Source organism: Arachis hypogaea, chromosome 7, assembly GCF_003086295.3.
Source record: "Arachis hypogaea cultivar Tifrunner chromosome 7, arahy.Tifrunner.gnm2.J5K5, whole genome shotgun sequence".
In the NCBI taxonomy this organism is placed as follows: domain Eukaryota; kingdom Viridiplantae; phylum Streptophyta; class Magnoliopsida; order Fabales; family Fabaceae; genus Arachis; species Arachis hypogaea.
This window is the reverse complement of record NC_092042.1, coordinates 79,938,386-79,959,593: the sequence shown is the minus strand read 5'-3', so window position 1 is coordinate 79,959,593 and position 21,208 is coordinate 79,938,386. Positions and strand designations below refer to the sequence as shown.

Here is a 21,208-nt window from a genome sequence, read left to right as displayed (position 1 = left end):
AAAATGTTTATGTGACAATCTTACATGACGTAATTCATTCTTTTCTGTCAACAAAAACTGAACTATTTGACCATTGGATACCTTTGTCAACTTTTTAAATCTATCAGCAACTCTTCTATTGTCTATGTTTTGAAATTATTTTTGTCAGCGCATAAATCTTTTTGGTGCGTTTTTGGTAATTTACTCGTTGTTCGACGTACGAAACTAATCTGCAACGATAAGCTACTAGAATCACAAAACTAGTAGTGTTGAGGATCTGATCCGGCGAGGGTTGACACAGTCCAATTTTCTTACCCCTACCATTCACCTCCGTTGGTGATACTCACTACTAAGAAGGTATTGGAGATATGAGCAACAGTTAGTAAAACTGTTAATTAGCTATAACTGATTTAGTTAGAGATTGTTAGTTTTCTAGAGATAAGATCTTCTAACAAACTCTGCTGTATAAATAAAAGGTTATGATTCTGTTGTAAAGGACTGAAAAATAGCACAATAGTTATTCTATTTCAATTTTCAATTCAAATCTCTTGTCAATCTCTCTCTTCTCTGTATTCTTTCATTTCTATCATGTTATCATGAGCTCAGGTCCAAGATCCATGGCAGCAATTATCCCACACTCTTTTTCTCCTTCTTCTACAAATTCAACTACTTTTTCTGCGCCTATGATAGATAAACTCAATGAAAACTCTTTCAAGATCTGGCAGCACTTGGCTCTTCATGTCATCAATGCTAATGAATTGGTGGATCATCTTAATCCAGAGAAAATTCCAACCAGATTTGATAATGAAGCAGCTCGAATTGCATGAACAGAATCAGAATCCTACAAGAAATGGAAGACTAAAGATCACTACCTAACGACCTTGCTTCTTTCATCAATTGATGATAGTTTCAAGAACAGAATGTTGGATTGCACTTTTGCACACCAGGTTTGGGCAAAAATTCAAGATTATTTCTCTAAAACTTCAAAAATCAAGATTCAACAATTAAAATTTGATGATAGTTTCAAGAACAGAATGTTGGATTGCACTTTTGCTACTGAATATCTCGCCAAGATAAAAAAGATTGTGGATTCTCTAGCAGCAAGTGGTTATACCCTCTTCCTTGATGATCATATTACCGCCATTACTGAAGGCTTGTCTGAGGATTATGCATTGTATATCTCTGCTGTAATGACAAACATTGAGTCAATTTCTCTAATGGAAGCTGAATCCCTCCTTCTTGGCTCATGAACGTATGTTCGATCGTTTTCGAAAACCTGATTTTGGATCAGTTTCTGCCAATTACACACAAAAAACTCCTCCGTATGCAAGACCACCTTCAAGAGCAAATTTCTATGGACGTCGTGGAAGGGGTGGTAGATTTTCTCCGGTGGTAGATACTCTTCTTTGGACTCTAGGCCTCAGTGTCAAGTATGTGGGAGACTTGGACATGTGGCCTTTTCTTACTTCCATCGCTTTGATCACAACTTTCACCCTTCTTCTCAAAATTCCACAAATCAGCAAACAAATACACCTTTGGCTCTTCCACCTCCATCATCATTTCATGCTCCTCGTGTTTATCTTGCAACTCCTTCCGCCTTATCAGATTCTTCCTGGCTTCCTGATACAGGTGCCAATCATCATGTCACATCTGATCCAAACAATCTAGTTTGCTCATCTGATTACAATGGTTCTGAACAGATTATGCTAGGTAATGGTACAGGTAGTAGTATTACTTAATATGTCACTCACATCTTGTTAATCTTGATACAAAACAAAAGTTTCTGCTTGACAAATTATTACATTCTCCTGAAATAACTCAGAACCTTATAAGCGTGCATAAATTTGCTGTTGAAACAAATGTTTCTGAGTTTCATGCTAACTATTGTTGTGTTAAATCCCATATTACAAAGGAGATTCTTCTTCAAGGAATTCCTAGGAATGGCATTTATCATTTTGATAGAGTGGCTGTTACTCAAACTAAATCTGACAATGCTGATAAGAATTTAGTGCAAATTGACAACTTTTATCCTAAAGTTTTTCATGCTAATTTGAACTCATATGAACTGTGGCATGATAGACTTGGCCACTGTGGCACAAATACTGTTCTAAATGTAATGAGACATTGTAATTTGAATGTTCAATCAAATAAAGCCACTTCTCATGTTTGTTAATTCTGCTGTATGGCAAAAATGCACCTTCTTCCTTTCTCTCTGGATAAATTTAACTTTAATGCTCCTCTTGAAATGGTGTATTCAGATTTATGGGGACCTGCCCCTATTACTTCATATCATGGATTCAATTATTATATCTCATTTGTTGATGCTTTTACTAGGTATACAATGTATTTATCTTTATCTTCTCCATTCTAAATCTCAGGCGTTTCATGCTTTTTTACAATTCAAAGCTAATCTGGAAACTCACACGGGTCTAAAGATTAAAGCTTTACAAACTGACCATGGCCGTGAATACCTATCTACACAATTCACTGGATTTTTGGCTACTCACGGTATCACTCATAGCTTCTCTTGTCCATACACTCATCAACAAAATGGACGGGTCGAAAGGAAGCATCGTCACATTGTTGAAACTGGCCTTGCAATGCTTGCAAGAGCTTCTCTTCCTTTGATACATTGGGACGATGCCTTCCTTTCGGCAACCTACATCATCAATAGACTACCCTCTCCAAATACTCAAAATATTACTCCTTATGAACTCCTTCACCATCATAAACCAGACTATTCTTTCCTTAGGACCTTTGGGTGTGCTTGCTATCCATGTCTTAAACCATATTCTACCAATAAATTTGACTACAAATCTCAATTATCCATCTTCTTAGGTTATGCTCCTAATCATAAGGGATATAAGCGTCCACTAAAACTGGAAAAATCATTATTACTCGTCATGTTATATTTGATGAATCTAAGTTTTCATATTCTATTCTTTTTCCATCCTCACCTCCTGCTTTGCCTAAGCAACAATTTCCTCATACATCCTTGGTACTGCCTATTATAACTCATACTTCTTCAAATTCACATCTTAACAATGAGTCCAGTTCTGCTCTTCATTCCTCCTACCAACCAGTTCCATCTAGTTCTAATTTTGACCATCTTTCTCACTCTTCCTTAGATGCATCATCACCTAAGCAAGCCTCTAACCAAAAACCAAATGAGCCAATTCCTCTCTCTAAAGCCAATACAGCTCAACACCACTCAGATAGTGTCCCTATTTCAGGTTTAGAAATACAATTTGGAAGTTCTCCAAAACCAAAAATTTCAACTAATACTCACTCGATGCAAACCAGATCCAAGTCTGGTATTGTAAAACCAAAACTATTCTCAACTACTACTTCTTCCAATCTTGATCTTTATAATAATGTTCCTACCACCACTGCACAGGCTTTACAGGCTCCTCATTGGCATCAAGCCATGTTGGAGGAGCTGCAAGCTTTATATAAGAATCAAACATGGAGTTTAGAAACTCCTTCCCCTACTGCCAAGGTGATCGGTAGCAGGTGGATTTATGCTATGGAAAGAAAACCAAATGGAGATATTGCTAAGTATAAAGCTAGATTGGTTGCAAAAGGTAACCACCAAGTTGAAGGAGTTGATGATGAACAGGTTTTTGCCCCTGTAATCAAACCTTCATCCATAAGAATTGTTCTCACCATTGCTTTAAAGTATCATTGGCAGATTCGGCAGTTTGATTTCAATAATGCATTTTTGAATGGGGATTTGAATGAAGTGGTTTTTATGAAACAACCTCCAGGATTTTTTCAAGGTGATGTTCGACAGGTTTGTAGATTGAAAAAATCCTTGTATGGCTTAAAACAAGCCCCAAGAGCATGGTTTGTTACACTTTTTTCAACTTTAGCTTCATTTGGTTTCTTCAAAACCAGGTCAGATCACTCTTTCTTTGTCAAGCATGATCCTACTATCACTATATATATTCTAGTATATATAGATGATATACTTATTACTGGGAATAATACAATTGCCATTCAAAATACTATAAACCAGCTTCACAACATTTTTTCCTTAAAAGATCTTGGTGAATTTAGTTATTTTCTTGGAATAGAAGCATGTAAGATTGATTCAGGAACTTATCATCTTGGCCAAACAAAATACATCTCTGACTTATTGAAGAAAGTTGGCATGGCAAAATTAAAAGGAATTCCAACTCCTATGATCACAAATGTTAAACTATCTAAAGAAGGAAATGATATCTTTGATAATGCAACATTATATAGATCTGTTATAGGGTCTCTACGGTATGCTACCTTAACAAGGCCAGAAATCTCTTATTGTGTTAACAAATTAAGTCAATATATGCAAAGATCCTTGATTAGTCATTGGAAATGTGTGAAGAGATTGTTACGGTATCTTGCTGGGACAATAGAACAAGGTCTTTTGTTTAATTCCAGCACTGACTTAAGAGTTTATGCTTTTTGTGATTCAGACTGGGGATCAGATGTTGATGATAGAAAATCCACTTATGGTTATGGAGTTTATCTTGGTGCAAACCTGGTATCTTGGTGCAGCAGGAAACAACCCTCCGTCGGCAGATCCAGCACAGAAGCTGAGTATAGGGGACTAGCTGAAGCAGATTCCCAAATAGTCTGGCTCCAAAATCTTCTCAAGGAACTTCACATCCAAGTTGACACTGTTCCCACTCTATATTGCGATAACATGAGTGCAGTTTTGCTGGCAGCTAATCCCATTTTACACAGCAAAACTAAACACTTTGAGTCAGTTTTACGTTTTGTTAGAGAAAGAGTAAAGAAATTGTTCATATTAGTGCAGTGGATCAAGTGGCTGACATTTTTACTAAACCCCTGTCAGCAGAACCTTTCAACAAGTGTAAAGACAAACTTAAAGTTACTGTAAGAGTATCTTCAAGTTTGAGGGGGGATATTGGAGATATGATATGAGCAACAGTTAGTAAAACTGTTAGTTAGCTATAACTGATTTAGTTAGAGGGTGTTAGCTTTCTAGAGATAAGATCTTTTAACAAACTCTGCTGTATAAATAAAAGGTTATGATTCTGTTGTAAAGGACTGAAAAATAGCACAATAGTTATTCTATTTCAATTTTCAATTCAAATCTCTTGTCAATCTCTCTCTTCTCTGTATTCTTTCATTTCTATCACAAGGCAACTAATAATCCTTTTACTAATGTTTTGAGTACTCACTTCATGCAATGGAACTATAATTAGAAGAACAAATTCTTCTGGCATAACTGAAGTAGCCACTTATCTTAAGAGTAACTCAAATCTCAAGAAAACAGTTGGCTTAATTTGAGTTAACCTTCAATCAAGTACAATTTCTAGCAATTAGATGGAAGAGGGTACTGATATATATTACCTCCATTTTGTTCAGGGACCAAAGTCAATACCATTGAACATTTGGACTTGCATGGCCCTTGGAAGCCATGGCATAGTAATCAAGCATGCAAGTATGTTTTGTATCCATCATAAATCAAATCAGAGATGTATTGAAATAAATCATAAATCATCTTTATAAATCAGACCAAAAGAGAATTCTAAAAGACTATAACTTAATATTTGAAATGTACAAAATATCCCTATTTATAAGTGAGTGTCTATTCAAAATGGTTTTCTCAAAAGTAAAGTTGTAAAATAAGATAATTCTACTCATTTAAAAATCATTCCAAACCAAAGAATTGAATTCAATTCTACTAATATATTAAACTCATTCAAAACCATGAAATTAAATTTCAAATAAAAATCAATTCCTTTTTTAATAGAATAGAATTCTTTTCTCACATTAAGAACACTTTCCAAACACACTCTAATCGCGTAGATCAAATAGCAAAGTGAATAACTTGAAAAGGAAAAAAAATTAGATAAATACTCATCTCGAAAAAAAGTAGCTAGACATTTGTATGTCCTTACACGACCTGAAAATTAATTAGCACCAAAACATTAATATTTTCTTCTTTTTATTAACAAAAGGGTCCTTATCTTCATCTTTTTGTAATAGTGTTAAAAGTACATTGATCTAAATTGCACAAAAAATAATAGTGCTGTATAATAAGGAACAAATAGAGCATATATAAAATCTTTTGTCACTATAACATTAAAATCTTTTAATTCAAGAGTAACAAATGATCATCTTCCTTGAATATAAAATGCAGCAATTCTTAAATATTTGTATATCAAGATACCTAAGGTGCTCCTTTCAGACTCTCTCATAATTTGCCTCTCTTGGATTTTCCAGTCTTTGTATCCCACTGCAATGGAAATAAACAACAAATATTACATTCAGCTAATGTTTCAGTCATAGATCTCAATTCCTGCTTCCTATAATAAATTGAACCGAATTGAACTTAATAAAGACAATTTTTTGACACACAAAAAAATTAAAATTTTAAAAAAGGAGAGAGAATGAAGAGCATAACTCAAAAATTTTAGTTATAATACTCTTTCCTTGTAAATTCAAATTGAGAAATGATCGTTGAACACCAAAAAAAAGAGAGAGAAATGATAAATTCTTATAATTGGTACATCTGAAAATCTATCTACTAAATAATCCTTAGATATTGTATAAATTATAACTCCTGCCATTGTGAATGAAGTTTTGAATTAGGACAATTAATAAGCTTATCATTAGAACTTAGGAGATCATTAAAACTATCAAATTTGTGGCCAATTGATGATGAATCCAGAAAGAGAAGCTCCATTTACTTCACCTTTGGGTCTCCCCTATCCAGTCCAGAATATGAGAACAATCTTCCCGCTTCAAAAAATGCCTTCACAAGAAAGTAAATGTTAATGTTGTTCCATCAAGAAATATATTCAATATTGTGTTTGTACACATATCTTCTGCACACAATCTAAACTACCTATTTCTGGTTCTGTAGGACTTAATTAAATTAGCTTCTCGGTGATTAGAAATATCTCGTGGCATTCTTAGACTCTCGGGCACAACAAGCCTTCCATTCCTGTTCTGGTATGAATCAACAATGAAGTTGAGTACTGTTTCCTGCCATGAGTTGTTCATCTCAAGATCAACATAAGGTAACAGAAAAATAAATGCATGGGGCAAAAAGAAAACGGTCAGAAGCAAACCAAAACTCAAGTATAAGAAAAGGAATTTAATAATGTTTGGCACAGCAGCACTAGAAAAGCAAATAGCGAGTAGTCTGTTATCTAAAGCCATAACAATAAGGTTATGATCTTGTAAATTAAAGAGGTCAGAAGTTCAAATAAAGAAAACAATCCAAAATACTTTCCCTAGATGCCACCAGTTAGGACATAAAGAGATGTTGGTTAGCAGTAATTAAAGCAGGTCGGGCTGAGGACATAAGGTTAACTTGGTTTATAGTTGTTCTAGCATAAATAAGAAATTACAAGAGAATGGTTATATATGCACATGCAGTAATGATCAGTGGCAAGAAAGGTTCAATAGTTATACCAGAGGTTTAGAAGCATCAAGCCAGTCATATATTTTTTCATTTCGAAACCATGTAAGCTGTCTCTTCGCAAAATTCCTGCAGAAAATTTCAGGGAATATTCCTAAATAGCCAATAATATGCATCAAAGATAAATGGAAATCAAATACCAAAAAACAGGAGAGATGATGACAAGCAGGGGGAATACAGAAGAAAAAGGAAGCAACTGCTCTTTTAATAACTTTTTACACCATGGAGTGGTAAAATCAGTTAGTACCAAATAAGATTTAGCGTTGACACACAGCAGAGTGTACGTGAATAACAGAAGAAAATTTTTTTGCAACAGTTATCTTGTAGAGGATATAATGCAGTACCGTGATACTTTTTGAAATTCAGATAAGAACTTGTAAAATTCTCCTACTGAACTCTGACCATTTAGCTTTCTGCAACTTAATAAGTACTCCATGGCCTGGAATTATTGACTCATGTTAATAAAGAATCATACTATATAAATATTCATGTTAGTCTGTTACTCCATAATTTATAGTACGCATTTATTTGCATAGCCTATGAGCATCATTTTTTATTTTATATATGTATTAATTTTCATATACACTATTTTCTTATTTTCATAACACACGTTTTCAATTTTTTTTTTCTTATGATTATATCTTCAGCATGCATACAGCATCCATGCTTATTTCCTTTAACATAACAAACCCAGTTAAACTGTGGTTTAACCACAGTATTACCTCAAAACAGTTCAAAGATCAGTTCAATTCTGAGATTTTGGTTCAATCACGTATAGTTCAAAAATCAAAAAGAACTTTAATGTTTTACCTGTCGTGCAATGTGGATTATTCAAGCCTATTTCAGTAATGAAAATTTGCAAATATAAAAAGTTAAATGTATATACAAAATATATAGAGATAGTATACTTGTCTGTAACCAATTCCTCGTGTTGCAGAATTCGAATTTGGAAGAAGACCCAAATTAAGAAGCCACTGAGCCTCAGATAGAATCCCATCCCTTCCTGTAGCCAAAGTGAACTAAGGCAATTATTGGAATTGAATATTCATGATATTGACAGACAACATAGCATATATTATCATCGTGGACCTTTTAATGAATAGTTACTTGCAACTTGCAAGGAAATTGGTATCCAAGAAGATAATTACATATCAACAGAGAAGTAACACAGAAGAATGCTCAACAGAATGTATAAATCATGTTTGTTTCCAGTTTATGATTATACCTAATAGCATTTCTTCACACCGATAATCAAGTGATTTATAGAGGTCAAGTCTTTGGACAGAAAGGAAAAAACACATAAACTCGTAGTCCAAATCTGACATATTGGTTTCTTCTGTTGTGTTTGCCTCAGATGACTCAGAACCATCAATAACACTAAAGTCATCCTGTTTCCTGAAAGAATCATATGGTACCCGAAAAGCAGAAGGAGGTGACCCACTGGACTGCCATTCCAAAGAATAAAAAAGAGTAAATTTACGAACATATCTCAGATAGTAATCCATTCAAATCATACATTTGAAATTTATATCCACAGAAAAATACAAGTAATCCTAGTAATTCATTCAAATGTACTCTTCAAATTTATATCCACAGAAAAATACAAGTATAAATAATTCACAAGTAAAAATCAGTTGATTGTTACATTTAAGCAGATTCCGCATTGAGAAAAATTAAGTCTGAGATACCCCGTTAAGGCTGGTAAAATAATTATTATTGTGCTTTATATTTACACTGTTGCAATAAAATGAATAAGATATATAAAGGCAGGACGAGAACTGATATTAAAATGTTAACATCAAGATTTTTTTTATTTCTGGAAGAGCTTTTGTCAAAGCCAGAAAGGCTTAGAAACCATGCAGAATTCAAAGTTGCTAATATGCAGCTTATAAAATTGCAAGCTTACCTTAATAATTTCCAGGCTACGCCGTAAGCGATACCAATCATTCACTGGTAAAAGTTGGGCCTTCGGATCACCGGCTTTTACCACCAATTGCACAGCTGCATCCCATTCTTCTTTTCTCTGTAGTTCAGCCAACTCTAGATGTACTTTGGATGCAATCTCCGGAGAAGCTATAGGCACATCTGGCTTTCCATATATGAACCTTTAAAATCAAAGTTCAAACAACAAAACTCACAGGTATCAAATGTGCCACATTAGATTGTTTATAACCACTTAATATTTATAAACAAGAAGCTCAATAATGGTATGTGATAAGACAGTAATAATTCACAACTATAGTGAATGCCCTATAGCAGCAGTTGAAAGGAGTTTATGATGCTTATTGAAATAATGGGTTTTAGCAAGGGGAGAAGGAAAAGAACAAAAAAGCTAATGAACAATATGAAACTGTGATATATAAGACAAAAGCATTAATTCCTATGTACCAGTGGCAGATTGTTAATCCTGATTACATAATTGAAAAAACCATAAGAATTTTGGATAATCTAAGTTAGTCTATGATGTTTAATATTTTAAAATAAAATCAAAATGAAATAAGACATTTTCCTCATTTCTAACAAGATTTCAAAGAAGACAAACTACTATAACCCATAGCTGGTTATCAGTGTGTTAACAAAGATTCGTGAATTACAATAATATCCTAGGAATATAATCATATATCCACATCCTTCAAGAACACAAGTCTGCAGCAATTGGAACCACATCAGCAACATCTTTTTGTGCTGATTTACAATTATATTAATGTTAAACCAAGCTTTTCCTACCCTTTTCATTCAGCAGGTTGCAAAATAAGAAAAGTGTCTCATTTTAATTTTGCTTTCATATTGCCTTGTTATTGATACATCATACAACTACTGTACTACAAATAAGCAGTTCCATTTGAAACGATAATTAGTTGACAAATAGGAGGCAGAAAAAGGCATACCATCTTAAATACAGTCCAGTGCCCCCGACAACTATGGGAACACGTCCTTTGTCAAGAATAGATCTTGTAGCTTGCCTTGCATCCTCGAAAAACTGTCCAACAGAATAGTCTGATAAATAATAATTAGTTTTACCTATAGAAAAAATAAGCTCTTCAAAGATCAAATATGAGATGAACTAATATGCAGTGATGATAATCATAATGAATAGACACAAACAAATATAGCCAGCCAACAGACAACACACCTTCAGATGGATGCAGTATGTCAACCAGATGATGTGGTACCTCCTGACAAGAAAACACAAATAGAAACAGTGATTTCAAATTATCTTAACTATATTTGCAGTTGAATAAAACTGGTTACCAGATATTCAGTAATTCAGTGCTAGCACTAATTAGTAATGCAAATTTCAGTGAACAACGAACATATTCTCAAAGAATTTACATTTTCAAAACTTTAAAAATGAATATATTCGATCAGCTTCATCATTCAGAATTTCACTACTTGAAGCAGTTAAAATCCTTGAGATGGGTTGAATTTTTTGCGCCGATACAGAGTATGGCCAAAATATTAGAACGTAAGCAATGTATTCCATGCCTCGTCTAAGACACAGCCATCAATGATTCAATGGTCCTCCATAATATTTACACATGACCACCACATCCAAACTATTCATATCTGTATTATTAGTCATTGAACTTCAGATTATGGTTACCAATTATTATAGCTGGGTGGAAAAAGAAAAATTCATGTCGCCCCTTCATAATTAACAATTATCTTAAGAAGATAGAAGCTGGAGTTTTGTGAAACTTCTTGAATATAGAGTAACCATGGACAAGAGAAGAAACCAGAAAGAATTATATTAAAGCAAGATCTGAACTAGAATGTGCATATGAATATGTCCCACTAATTATGAAGCTACCCTCTTTAGATGGTTTTCCTTTTGAACGATAAGTATATACTTAGTCATCAATTCTCATCTTTTCCTTTTTTTTCCCCTTCGCAGTCATCGAAGCTTAAAAATTGAAAAATCACGAGCATTTGTCAAATATGAATCATATGTATAATTATTTTAGAGAAAAAAAACAACCTTGTTTGTTGAAACTAAACCAAAACTCTACCAACCTCATCACAGCTTACTGTCATTAGAGAGTATGTTAACTACCAGAATAATTTCAAATAAAATAAGTAGTGCATTTCCAAATGACCCATCTGATTCAATTAGTCAACTAATTACACCAAGCAATACGATCTACTGATAAAAATAAAGGAAAACCGACATAACAGACAATCCATACAAAATTTCAGGGATTTAAAGTGAAAATCTATCTAATATAAACTAATGCAGAATAGCATATGATGTCATAGGTATGCACCTTTCTATCATTTTGGGAAGGCTTTGCAGATCCAATATCAAGACCCCGATATACCTGCGGCACAAGAAACCATTTTCATTAAAAAAACTCAAAACAACAACATCAACAGTTGTTAAATCACAAAAAGTTCCTACGTCAAAGAGGAAGTAACACAAATACAGCAAAATCCAAGGAGATGGACAAGCATCATTTCCATGGTATTCCCTTGAAAAATCAACCTATCACCGTTCTCATAACTCGTTCACCAAAATATTATCTTGGTACAATTTAACATAATATGTTTCCCCTGCATAATAATAACAATGATTACAATAATATCAAAAGAAAAATAGCAAGCAGCCAGAAATCCAGAATTATCTAAGCTTTGGACGAACGAATGATTTTCGCTCTTATTGACTAATCTCTGAAAACACATGACAATAATTCTAACACAAATACAACCAACAATGAAACATTACTATTACTACTGCTACAGCTACTAACAATAACAACACAATAATTTCTCAACAGCTGAAGTCCAAAAGTTAGCTCAACAGAATTTTTTCACTGACCATGTGAATATTGAAATTCAGAATTCTAAAAGTCTAAAACTAGCAAGACATTCAACAACAAGAACAATTTCAAATTATCAAGCAGAAAAAAGAGGCGCCAAAAATGCTGGTTTGGTTGTCTAAACCTGGATAGAGTCGGCACTGACGATTTCCCCATTGAGGCGCTTGGCGAGCTCAAGAGCGAGGCGGCTCTTGCCAGTACCGGTGGGTCCGGAAATGACTATCACCTTCTCTTTCTCCTTCTTGGCGGCGGCGGAAGCGCCGGCAAGGTATCGCCGGCGAAGAGCGAGGGAAAGCGGTGGTGATCGAGAAAGCGAGGTCTCCGGGAGACGGAGGCAGGTGCGGAGGTTACAGACTCCATTGTGAATCATCTTTGTGAATTCAGCTGAACTCTGAGTCCTCACTGCATTCTGAAGTCACAATGGATAAATATGTTGATGGAGAATTGGAGATATTTGTATTTCACTATTTCCCACTTGATTTTATTGTTTTATTGTTTTTATTTTCGATCATGCTAGATAGCCAAATAATATAGAAAATTAGAAATGTCAAAAGTAGAAGTGATCTACTTTTTTATCATTTATATTTTTTATTATCTAACCTTCTTTTTCTCTATTTTTTTTTTTTTTTTTGGGTAGCTTGAGACATTAATGTTTTTTTAAAATTAATTTTAGTTTTATTCAAATTTTTAATAATATCTTTTAATTTTATTATTATTTATTAAAATACAATTTTTCTATAAAAGTTATAGATGTTAAATTAAAAAATTTTAATAATTTTTACTATATAACTCATATTTTGTTTATAAATTATTAAAAAATAAAAAACAAAATATAAACAAAAATTAAAAAATAAACTTTTAAAAATAATTATTATACTCATCATATTAAAATCAATAAAAACATACATATGAATATTAAATAAAAAATATTAAAATAATTAAAATCAAAACTTTTAGTGCACATATGAGATAATTTGAAAAATACAATAAGATACATAGTTTAAAATTTGATAATATTAATTATAGATATTATATATATGAAATTATGAATATTATGACTTATGAGTACGAAATTATGTATGTTATTAATATGAAATTATAGATGTTATGTGTATGAATTTATGGATGTTATGAGTAAATTTATTAATTGAATAAATTAATTTAAGAATTTTATAATTTTTTTTAAATTTAATCTGGAACCCACAACCTCTACATGAGTACGAGATGACTATGTCATTTGAGTTATAACTTGTTGGCAACTTGATAGTTACTTATGCAATAACTAAAAAATGATATGTATATGGATGTAATATCTAATAAATATTAATTTAATTTTTAGATGTTAGTTGTATGTAATTATACATATTATGTGTATAAATTTAGTTAGTACAGTATAATTATAAATGCACATAAAAACACAAAAAAAAAGTTTAGATCAGTTTATTACCATACCCCATCAGAGCTAGTGTGATTTTTCATATTCTTAAAAATTAGTTGATTGGCAACAATTTCATCGGATAAATCCATCTATTGTTCAAATTATTTTTCAACTCCTTTTAACATAAATACTATGTTAAGGTCAAATTCAAATACCATATTATTTGCAATGATAACTATGACTTGTTATAAATTTTTTTTATCTATCCCAATTATGCTTCCAATTGAACTAAAGTCGTAATTTTTAGGTCCTTAAAATAGATTCCTTACTGTGCTTCAATTACACTAAAGTAATTTTTGTCTTTGAACCTATACGGCCTTCACGATTTTTCTAGCAATTATAATTAATGAAACAAGGTTTTTATGTTTCAATTAATCTCCACATACAAGCATTTCTGCTATACAAGTTTTACAAGTCTTGAAAATTCCTTACCCTTAAAATGTGCCTCTTTTAGCAAGTCTAGTCCACGCGCCTCCTTAACAGATTTTTCAAACAATAAACGCGCGAATATATAACTTTCTTTTTCGAAAGGATTTGTTTTCTTTTTCAAATTTCTTCTGCGTTTTCTTGCATTTTCTCTTCGATCTCTTTCATACGTTTCTCTCTGCGTTCTCCATCGACGTTTACTTGTGTTTCTCTCTCTATTTTCTTTCTTCATTTTTCTTGATTTCCATTCTTTCTGAAATCAAGCTCTAAAATTGTTTTGAAGATAATGGATGATTCAACTTTAAATTGTCAGCTGAACCAAAGCGAAGTGGATTTTGAATTTGAATCCAATAAAGTTTCTAGGGTGTGGTTTAATTCCAGTTAATATTTTTGTTAGTAGTTTATGATTGTGGAGTTGAATAATGTGTGAACCTTGCTTGTGAAATTTGTTATTCATTGTTCATTGTTTGAATTGAATCTAATGTACTAGTTCTGATGAATTTTCTTCATTTTATATCAGACTTTCGAGTGTAAATCAGGAATATTTAGGTGTATTTACAATTTATGACTTTTTATCTGGTTTAGGGTGAATTATCTTAATCTTTTAGTTGAATTGTTTTAGTTTCTGTTTAATGATGATTCATGACTCAGATTTTTGTCATTTTTTATGATGGTTTTATAGTTGTATTGGTATTATGCTTGTTTTAATATGGTGTATTTTGGGTGTACTTTGTAGCCCCTCTGTGATTGATGAGCAGTTTATTCCTAAGATTGGGATGACTTTTAACACCCTTAAAGATGTTGCAAAATTCTACAAGAATTATTCAAAGGCTGATGGTTTTTCTACAAGGATTCGTAGCACAAATAAGAAGGGAAACGAAATTAAGAATCAATTGATTACATATAGCAGAGAGGAAAAATGGAAATCGAAAATATATTCGACCGAGAAGACAAACCCCTCAGTTGGTTTAAATTGTCCTGCAAGAATTTATATACACATATTGAACGACATTGGTGTTTGGATCATTTCCAATGTCGTGTTGCATCATTCACATCCCTGCTGTCCAAATCAAGCAGATATCTTCAAACAGCACAGGGAACTAAGCATGTCCGTGCGTCGTACAATAGAAAATAACGAGGAAGCCGATATCAGACCAAGCAAAACTTACCAATCATTTGTTGCAGCAGCCGGGGGTCACGGCGAGTTAAATTTTATCGAAAAAGACGTGAGAAATTACATCACGAGAGAAGTGCGGAATATTTCGGAACTAAACGATGCAAAAGAATTCGGGAAATACTTATTAAGAATAAAAGAGAAGAATCAGAATTTCTTTTTCGAGCTCGAAATCGAGGACGATCAGTTGATTAAGTTTGCTTTTCGGGCGGACGCAAGGAGCAGAACTACCTATGAGTATTTCGGAGGTGTTATTTCATTCGACACCACCTACAATACAAACAGGTAATATGTTGTTCTGGTTTATGATGCTGAATTAATGTTGTTTTATAAATCTGCTATAGAGGTCTATATTGGATGTTTTTTGGTATATAGTTACATTATTTGGGTGTATTTAACGATTTGAATTTGTTTTGTCCTAATCTGTTTCAGGTATAATCAACAAGTTTGCGGTTACATACGACTTGGTAGCAGCCCAAGTGAAATGCTAGTGCTTATTATTTGAGTCAAGAGGGATATTGTGCCATCACGTCCTAAGCGTGTTAAGCTTTGAACGAGTAAAAAAGTGTCACCGAGATACATATTAGAACGATAGAGCAAGAATGTAAAGAGGAGACACACACACATCAAGAGCAGCCACGACGAGCCACTATTAGAGCCAAGAAGCAAGAGGTTTGACGAATTGGTGTTTCGTTCGCAAAATATATGCGAATTTGCATCAGAATTCAAAGAGCTCACCGCCATTCTCCACCGCGCCTACGATAACGTTGTGGTTGAGATGCAAGAACCGAAAGTCAAAAGGAAGGGGACACGTTCGTTATCTCACGAAGATGCTAACTTGGAATCCATTAGCGAGCTTCAAAGCCTTCCAAATGTGAGAACAAGAGGACATCCCAAAAATAAGTTAGGTTCATAGTTGGACAAATAGATTGCAAATGCGTCAAAGATAAAAAAAAAAAAACGAAAGCTCCAAGCGAGGTAAAGTGATGTTCTTTAAATAGCGAGTAATTGAGTTTATTTTTTTTGTTAATAGTTTTGCTAATATGTGAGTCTATTTTTTTCAGTTGAACCTTTTTGGTGGTGCATCAGTAGTGCAACCAAATTTCAGCCAATATCATGGACATGTTATGAATTATTAGTTCAGGGATCCAGCAGCAGGGGATAGGTTTTTGGGTGTATAATGATAGTATTTTGGTGTAACCCTCAATCTTTTGGGTGTATTTTTGCATTCTCTTGTGTTTGACATTTTTTTATATTTTTTAGATGCTGCTGTTTGTGTTAGAAATTGGTGTTTTGTTTATATTTGTTTGTTTTAAATTTACTATACATATACAATCAAATCCTAAAGAGGTTAACAGTTCAAATTTCTAAATTCCCATACCTCTTGATTGGTTTTTCCATGGAAATATGTGAGGACTCAATTTAGGTGTATACTGATTATATTTGGGTATAGTATTAAAATAATTGGGCGTATTAGCATGTTTGGTGTTGTTTTTCTTCATTTTTTTTAAACCTGTAATTGACAGCTTTTGAATACAGCACAGACAATTTATGCAAAAATAATTTATAATAAGATTGGATTCACAAAATTTACAAAAACTGTTCAAACTATTCCAAAACTATACACCACTCAAACTAATCACCGTCAATATCATTTAATTCTATTTGACAATATGGACTCAATAACACTGCAGATGGCTTGGACAATCTTATTGCTTCACTTTTTCTAATTGTTGTATCTCTGTCTCGATTCATCTCATGAAACAGAATCCATGAAGCATATTCAACTCGAAAGTGGTCTACCTCCGCCTATAGTTTAAAAGAATATTCGTTTAATGAACTCTGTTAATTTAGTAAAATAATAGAGAGTTATAGAATTTTAAACATAATTACCTGTGTTCAATTGTCCCAGTTATATTTTCCCTTTTTAATATTTTGAGGCTCGATTATTTCAAGCCATTTCATTACATAAACAGCACAATCATAGCTAAAAACCAAAAATAAATTAGCAAATTAAAATAGGACGGTAATGGAAAACACAATTTTCAGAGAGAAAGATTTATATTGTGTTTTTTTTTTGCCTAAAATGTTGATGTATGGGGGTTCAATTTTACGATCGTCTTTCTTGAGTGGTGCTCCCCCAGCATATACCCTCATTCTGGAAATCACATACCCCTAAAAACAAAAAACAGAAATAACTTACACCCAAAGGATCCCATAGTACACCTTATTTTGAACAGAATTACACCCAAATATTAAAATGCAAACAACAGAAAAAGAATTGGCACATAACCAATGCTCTGCGTAGCAAACAGGTGCAAATATCTGAAGTATGGCCATATTGTACAGTGTTTTAGTTTAATTGGCACATAATCAAAGAATTGTGATAAATTTTAGAAACAAAAACTTACATATAGATGGGATGCTAATTTTTTCAGGTGCAAAAAAGGTATGAACATTTCGTAGTCTTCAATCGTAAATGGCTTTTTTATTTTGGCTATAAGAACTCGTCCCTCCCCCTATGATTCTCAATAGTCATATTCTGCAGCATTTGTGAAACAACAAAAGAAATATTTAATACACCCAAAATATTACATAAATACACCCAAAATTGAGTTCAATACACCTTACCACAATAGTAGGGGGAGACAGTAAATTTTTTCTTCAAATCTTTTAATATTTTGTTTATTCAAAATCAGACACATAGCAGTGACAATCTAGAAAAATAAAAAATCTAAATTAATTACATCAATCAACATTGCAGTCACATGTCATAATAAAATCATTAATCTTATTCTAATATTACTTCAGCTTCAATATATGTACTAGCTTTTAAAGACGCAAAGTGGATTTTTGATAATAGCAATGGTTGTTGGGCATTGAGGGCGCAAACTGGCTCATACTCATTAGTACCTCCATCCCCGTATGTCTTTACATGTGTTACCCAAAAGTAGCACTTTTCTTTGATTTCGGCCGACAATTCCTTCCTCCTTGCAGGAGTTTCAAACTTTTCAAAATTTTGGCCGGCAGGCTGCTTTTTTAGCGGCAGATTTTTAGCCTCTGCAAACTCTAATGCTGCCTTAACCCCAGTGTTTGCAATTTTTTCAACCAACTCTTATAATTCCTCAATTAGTATTGGTGTCTTAGGACTTTTTCCCTTTTCAGATCCTGGTCGCCCCTCTTGAGTCATGGTTTCTTCTTGACTTGAATTAGTGAAGCCGAGGCTGAATGATGGCGCTGAAAACTGTTTTGGTACATAGGATGCTGTGTTGGCAATCATCATCAATGCAGCAGTGGCTTCAGGGGGTGGATTACTGCGTGTTGACATATAAGATATTATAAGAATAAGAATAGATGAATGATATCGAAAGAGAATTATATTATGCTGAACTTACATTTTAGATGGAGCTTGTGGCACTATAAGTGTGCTTTCAGCAGATTTCTGGGTTGTGGAGTGCTACAGGGTTAGAGAAAAGGATTCAAATTATAAAAAAACCAATTACAGCTCAATTCAGATGAGATACACCCAAATAAGAACAAAATACCCCCAAATAATAACCAAATACACCCGAATATTTTTTTCTCAACCCTTAATTGTTTCTTTGCTAATTTTCTTGCTCGGAAACTTTGGGGGGATGGTTCAATTTGGACAGGACTTGTTGCTGTTGTCTGCGATGGAGGCATGCATACTTGAATCGGAACTTTAAACAAGACAAAAATAAAAAGTTAAAAAACTCCCTTAAAATAGATGATTAGAAGGTTGAAATTTAGTTGTAAAACTCACATATCAAGTGGTTCAGTTTGTGGATATGTCTCCATCCGAACAACGATCATCTTCTGTTGAGCTGGGTTACTGACAGATTCTTCTTCCAGACCCAACCTGAAATCTACCCAAATAGTGTCAAAATACACCTGAAGCATTGAAAAGAAACACAGGCTCTCTTTTTTGAGAACTTTTGTAGTTGCAGATTTTTTTTTCTTCCTTTTTTTTCTTGAATAAAATATTAAAGGACTTTTTTTCTAAAAAAGATATATACTGAATTAGAAGCATATGGTAAAAAAAATAATTAAGCAACCGGTATTAGAAACAGAAGTTACATGCCAGCCGTAGGTTTGTTTACGCTGCTTTGATCCGTTTGTGCTTGAAACAAAGGATCATTCTCACTTCCTAAGTTCACCTCCGGCATTCTAAGCATAGAATAAACATCATTCAGTAAAAATACTATTTAATTAAATCAAGATCTCAAAATTCTATCAAATAAAGGATCTTACATTTTGGATGAGTCATAGTGGCCTTCCGTCGATGGGAGCCGAGCTTCCTTCATCCTGCGAAAGCAAAAACAATTATCAGCAACCAAAGCACCTTAAAATCGGTAATATACACCCAAATTCAACATATCACTGTGCAGCATCCTTTTCATTGGTTTTGTTTTTTTATTCTCTTAAGAATTCTTCTATATCTTCAGTTCTGACAGTACATGCAAAAGAACATGTTAACAAATATAATTTTGATGATAAAGGGTAAGATAGCTTTACAAAGTATCTTACACATCATAGGATTGAATTTGTTCTTTAGAAGACGAATCCTCAACAATGTGCTTTCTTTTTTTGGATTGTGTCTTGGAAATAAAAAAAGTATGAATCACAAGACATAACAAAATTGATGATAAAATACTCTCGAAAGTAGTGCATACTTTTTGGGTGGAGTCTGAACTTTTTTCTTTGATTTTTGTTTTATTATTGGTGACGATTCTTCACTTCTGAAATTAAATGAGAAACACTTTGTTAATACATCAAATTCTGATAATAAACAGAAAAGAAAGCGATACAATGATAATTTTAGAATCTTACTCATCATTGGATTCACTTTCACTTTCTGAAGAGGAATCCTCCAAAATCCGCTTCCTTTTTCTAGATACCATTTTGGATGGCAAACAATTATTAGCAAAAAAACACCCTAAAAATGACAAAATACACCAAAAAATATTACTTACTTTTTAGCTGTCCTTGTGGATTATTTCCTTCTTTTTGTTGCTTCCTTTGAGTCTTGTTCAAACTCAGACTCACAGGTAAAATCAAGTTCAATATCCAATGAATCACTCTCGAATGAACTTACTTTCTTCTTTTTTGTCTTTTTTTCTTTTTTTTTCATTTTCTTCAACTTCTTTTTCACTTCCGCCTTCTTGACGATACCCTGAAACAGTAAAAATGTTAGTTTACACCATCTACATAAATAAAATATAACCAAATTAGAGAAGGTATTCTGTTTTGTTACCATATGACCATCAATTTTTGCTCTGATCCTCACAAGCAGCAGCTTTCTATACCAGTGGCTAACCCAGGGCAGTCCAGGAATTGCTTCTCCTTTCTTATTTGCGTATTTTGTTAGATAAAAATAGACTATCATCAAGGCATAGAGGCAGTCATCAATATATTTTTTCTTTTTCAAACGGTAATTGATTATGCCTTTGATGATGAAATTGAGCACATGGGCGCCCCAGTCGCACTCTGTTATGTTGTCCATCCAAAAAATTGGACCTAGGTGGACATGAGATATTTTGTTTATCGCAATTGGCAACAAGAACGCCATTTGAATATAGAGGATGAAAATCCTCTTGTATATTAGGCGATCTTGGTCGTTGTCAACACCGATATCCATCATCTTATCGGTCAGATTCTTTAATGACTTTCCCTGGAACCTTCTAAAAATATGTTTGTTCTCCTCAAAAAGTTTCTTAAAACTCACTTTATCGGGAAATAGGTCTCCTATAAAAAAGAAAATAAATTACACTCCAAATTATTTAAAATACACCTAAATACCAGCCATATACACCTAAATTTATTTCTTGATTACATGAGATCAGAATAAGATATTACAAAGAATAGATTACAGAGAATGAAAGTATAAAGATTTTCTGTAATCAGTTACCTGA

General features: G+C 33.2%; 1 protein-coding gene across 6 annotated transcripts; it reads right to left on the bottom strand.

Moving 5' to 3' along the window:
* Positions 1–927: 927 nt before the first annotated feature.
* Positions 928–12,782, bottom strand: LOC112703627 (tRNA dimethylallyltransferase 9). 6 transcript variants are annotated; one of them, XM_025755178.3, is made up of 14 exons: positions 12,362–12,663; positions 11,820–11,971; positions 11,686–11,739; positions 10,554–10,596; positions 10,309–10,400; positions 9,327–9,525; positions 8,646–8,865; positions 8,329–8,423; positions 7,765–7,859; positions 7,414–7,489; positions 6,842–6,981; positions 6,689–6,748; positions 6,164–6,229; positions 5,660–5,896 (listed from the first exon to the last, which is right to left on the bottom strand). In XM_025755178.3, the coding sequence occupies exons 2-13, from the start codon at positions 11,879–11,881 to the stop codon at positions 6,178–6,180; spliced, it is 1,188 nt and encodes a 395-aa protein (XP_025610963.1). In that variant the 5' UTR covers positions 11,882–11,971; positions 12,362–12,663; the 3' UTR covers positions 5,660–5,896; positions 6,164–6,177. The 6 variants fall into 6 exon arrangements, with proteins under 6 accessions (XP_025610961.1, XP_025610963.1, XP_072055883.1 ...); XM_025755176.3 differs by lacking the exons at positions 5,660–5,896; positions 11,820–11,971 and adding an exon at positions 928–1,599 and having other exon boundaries at positions 10,309–10,417; positions 12,362–12,782; XM_072199782.1 differs by lacking the exon at positions 11,820–11,971 and having other exon boundaries at positions 10,309–10,417; positions 12,362–12,782.
* Positions 12,783–21,208: the final 8,426 nt, after the last annotated feature.

What these genes read in the sequence shown, in the direction of transcription:
- LOC112703627 (XM_025755176.3), bottom strand. Translation starts at nt 12,607, where the DNA reads ATGATTCACAATGGAGTCTGTAACCTCCGCACCTGCCTCCGTCTCCCG. An exon ending in CATACTGCATCCATCTGAAG is followed by an intron (nt 10,418 to 10,553) that starts GTGTGTTGTCTG and finishes ATTATTTATCAG; the next exon opens with ACTATTCTGTTGGACAGTTT. An exon ending in GAATTTCAAAAAGTATCACG is followed by an intron (nt 7,490 to 7,764) that starts GTACTGCATTAT and finishes AATTTTCTGCAG; the next exon opens with GAATTTTGCGAAGAGACAGC.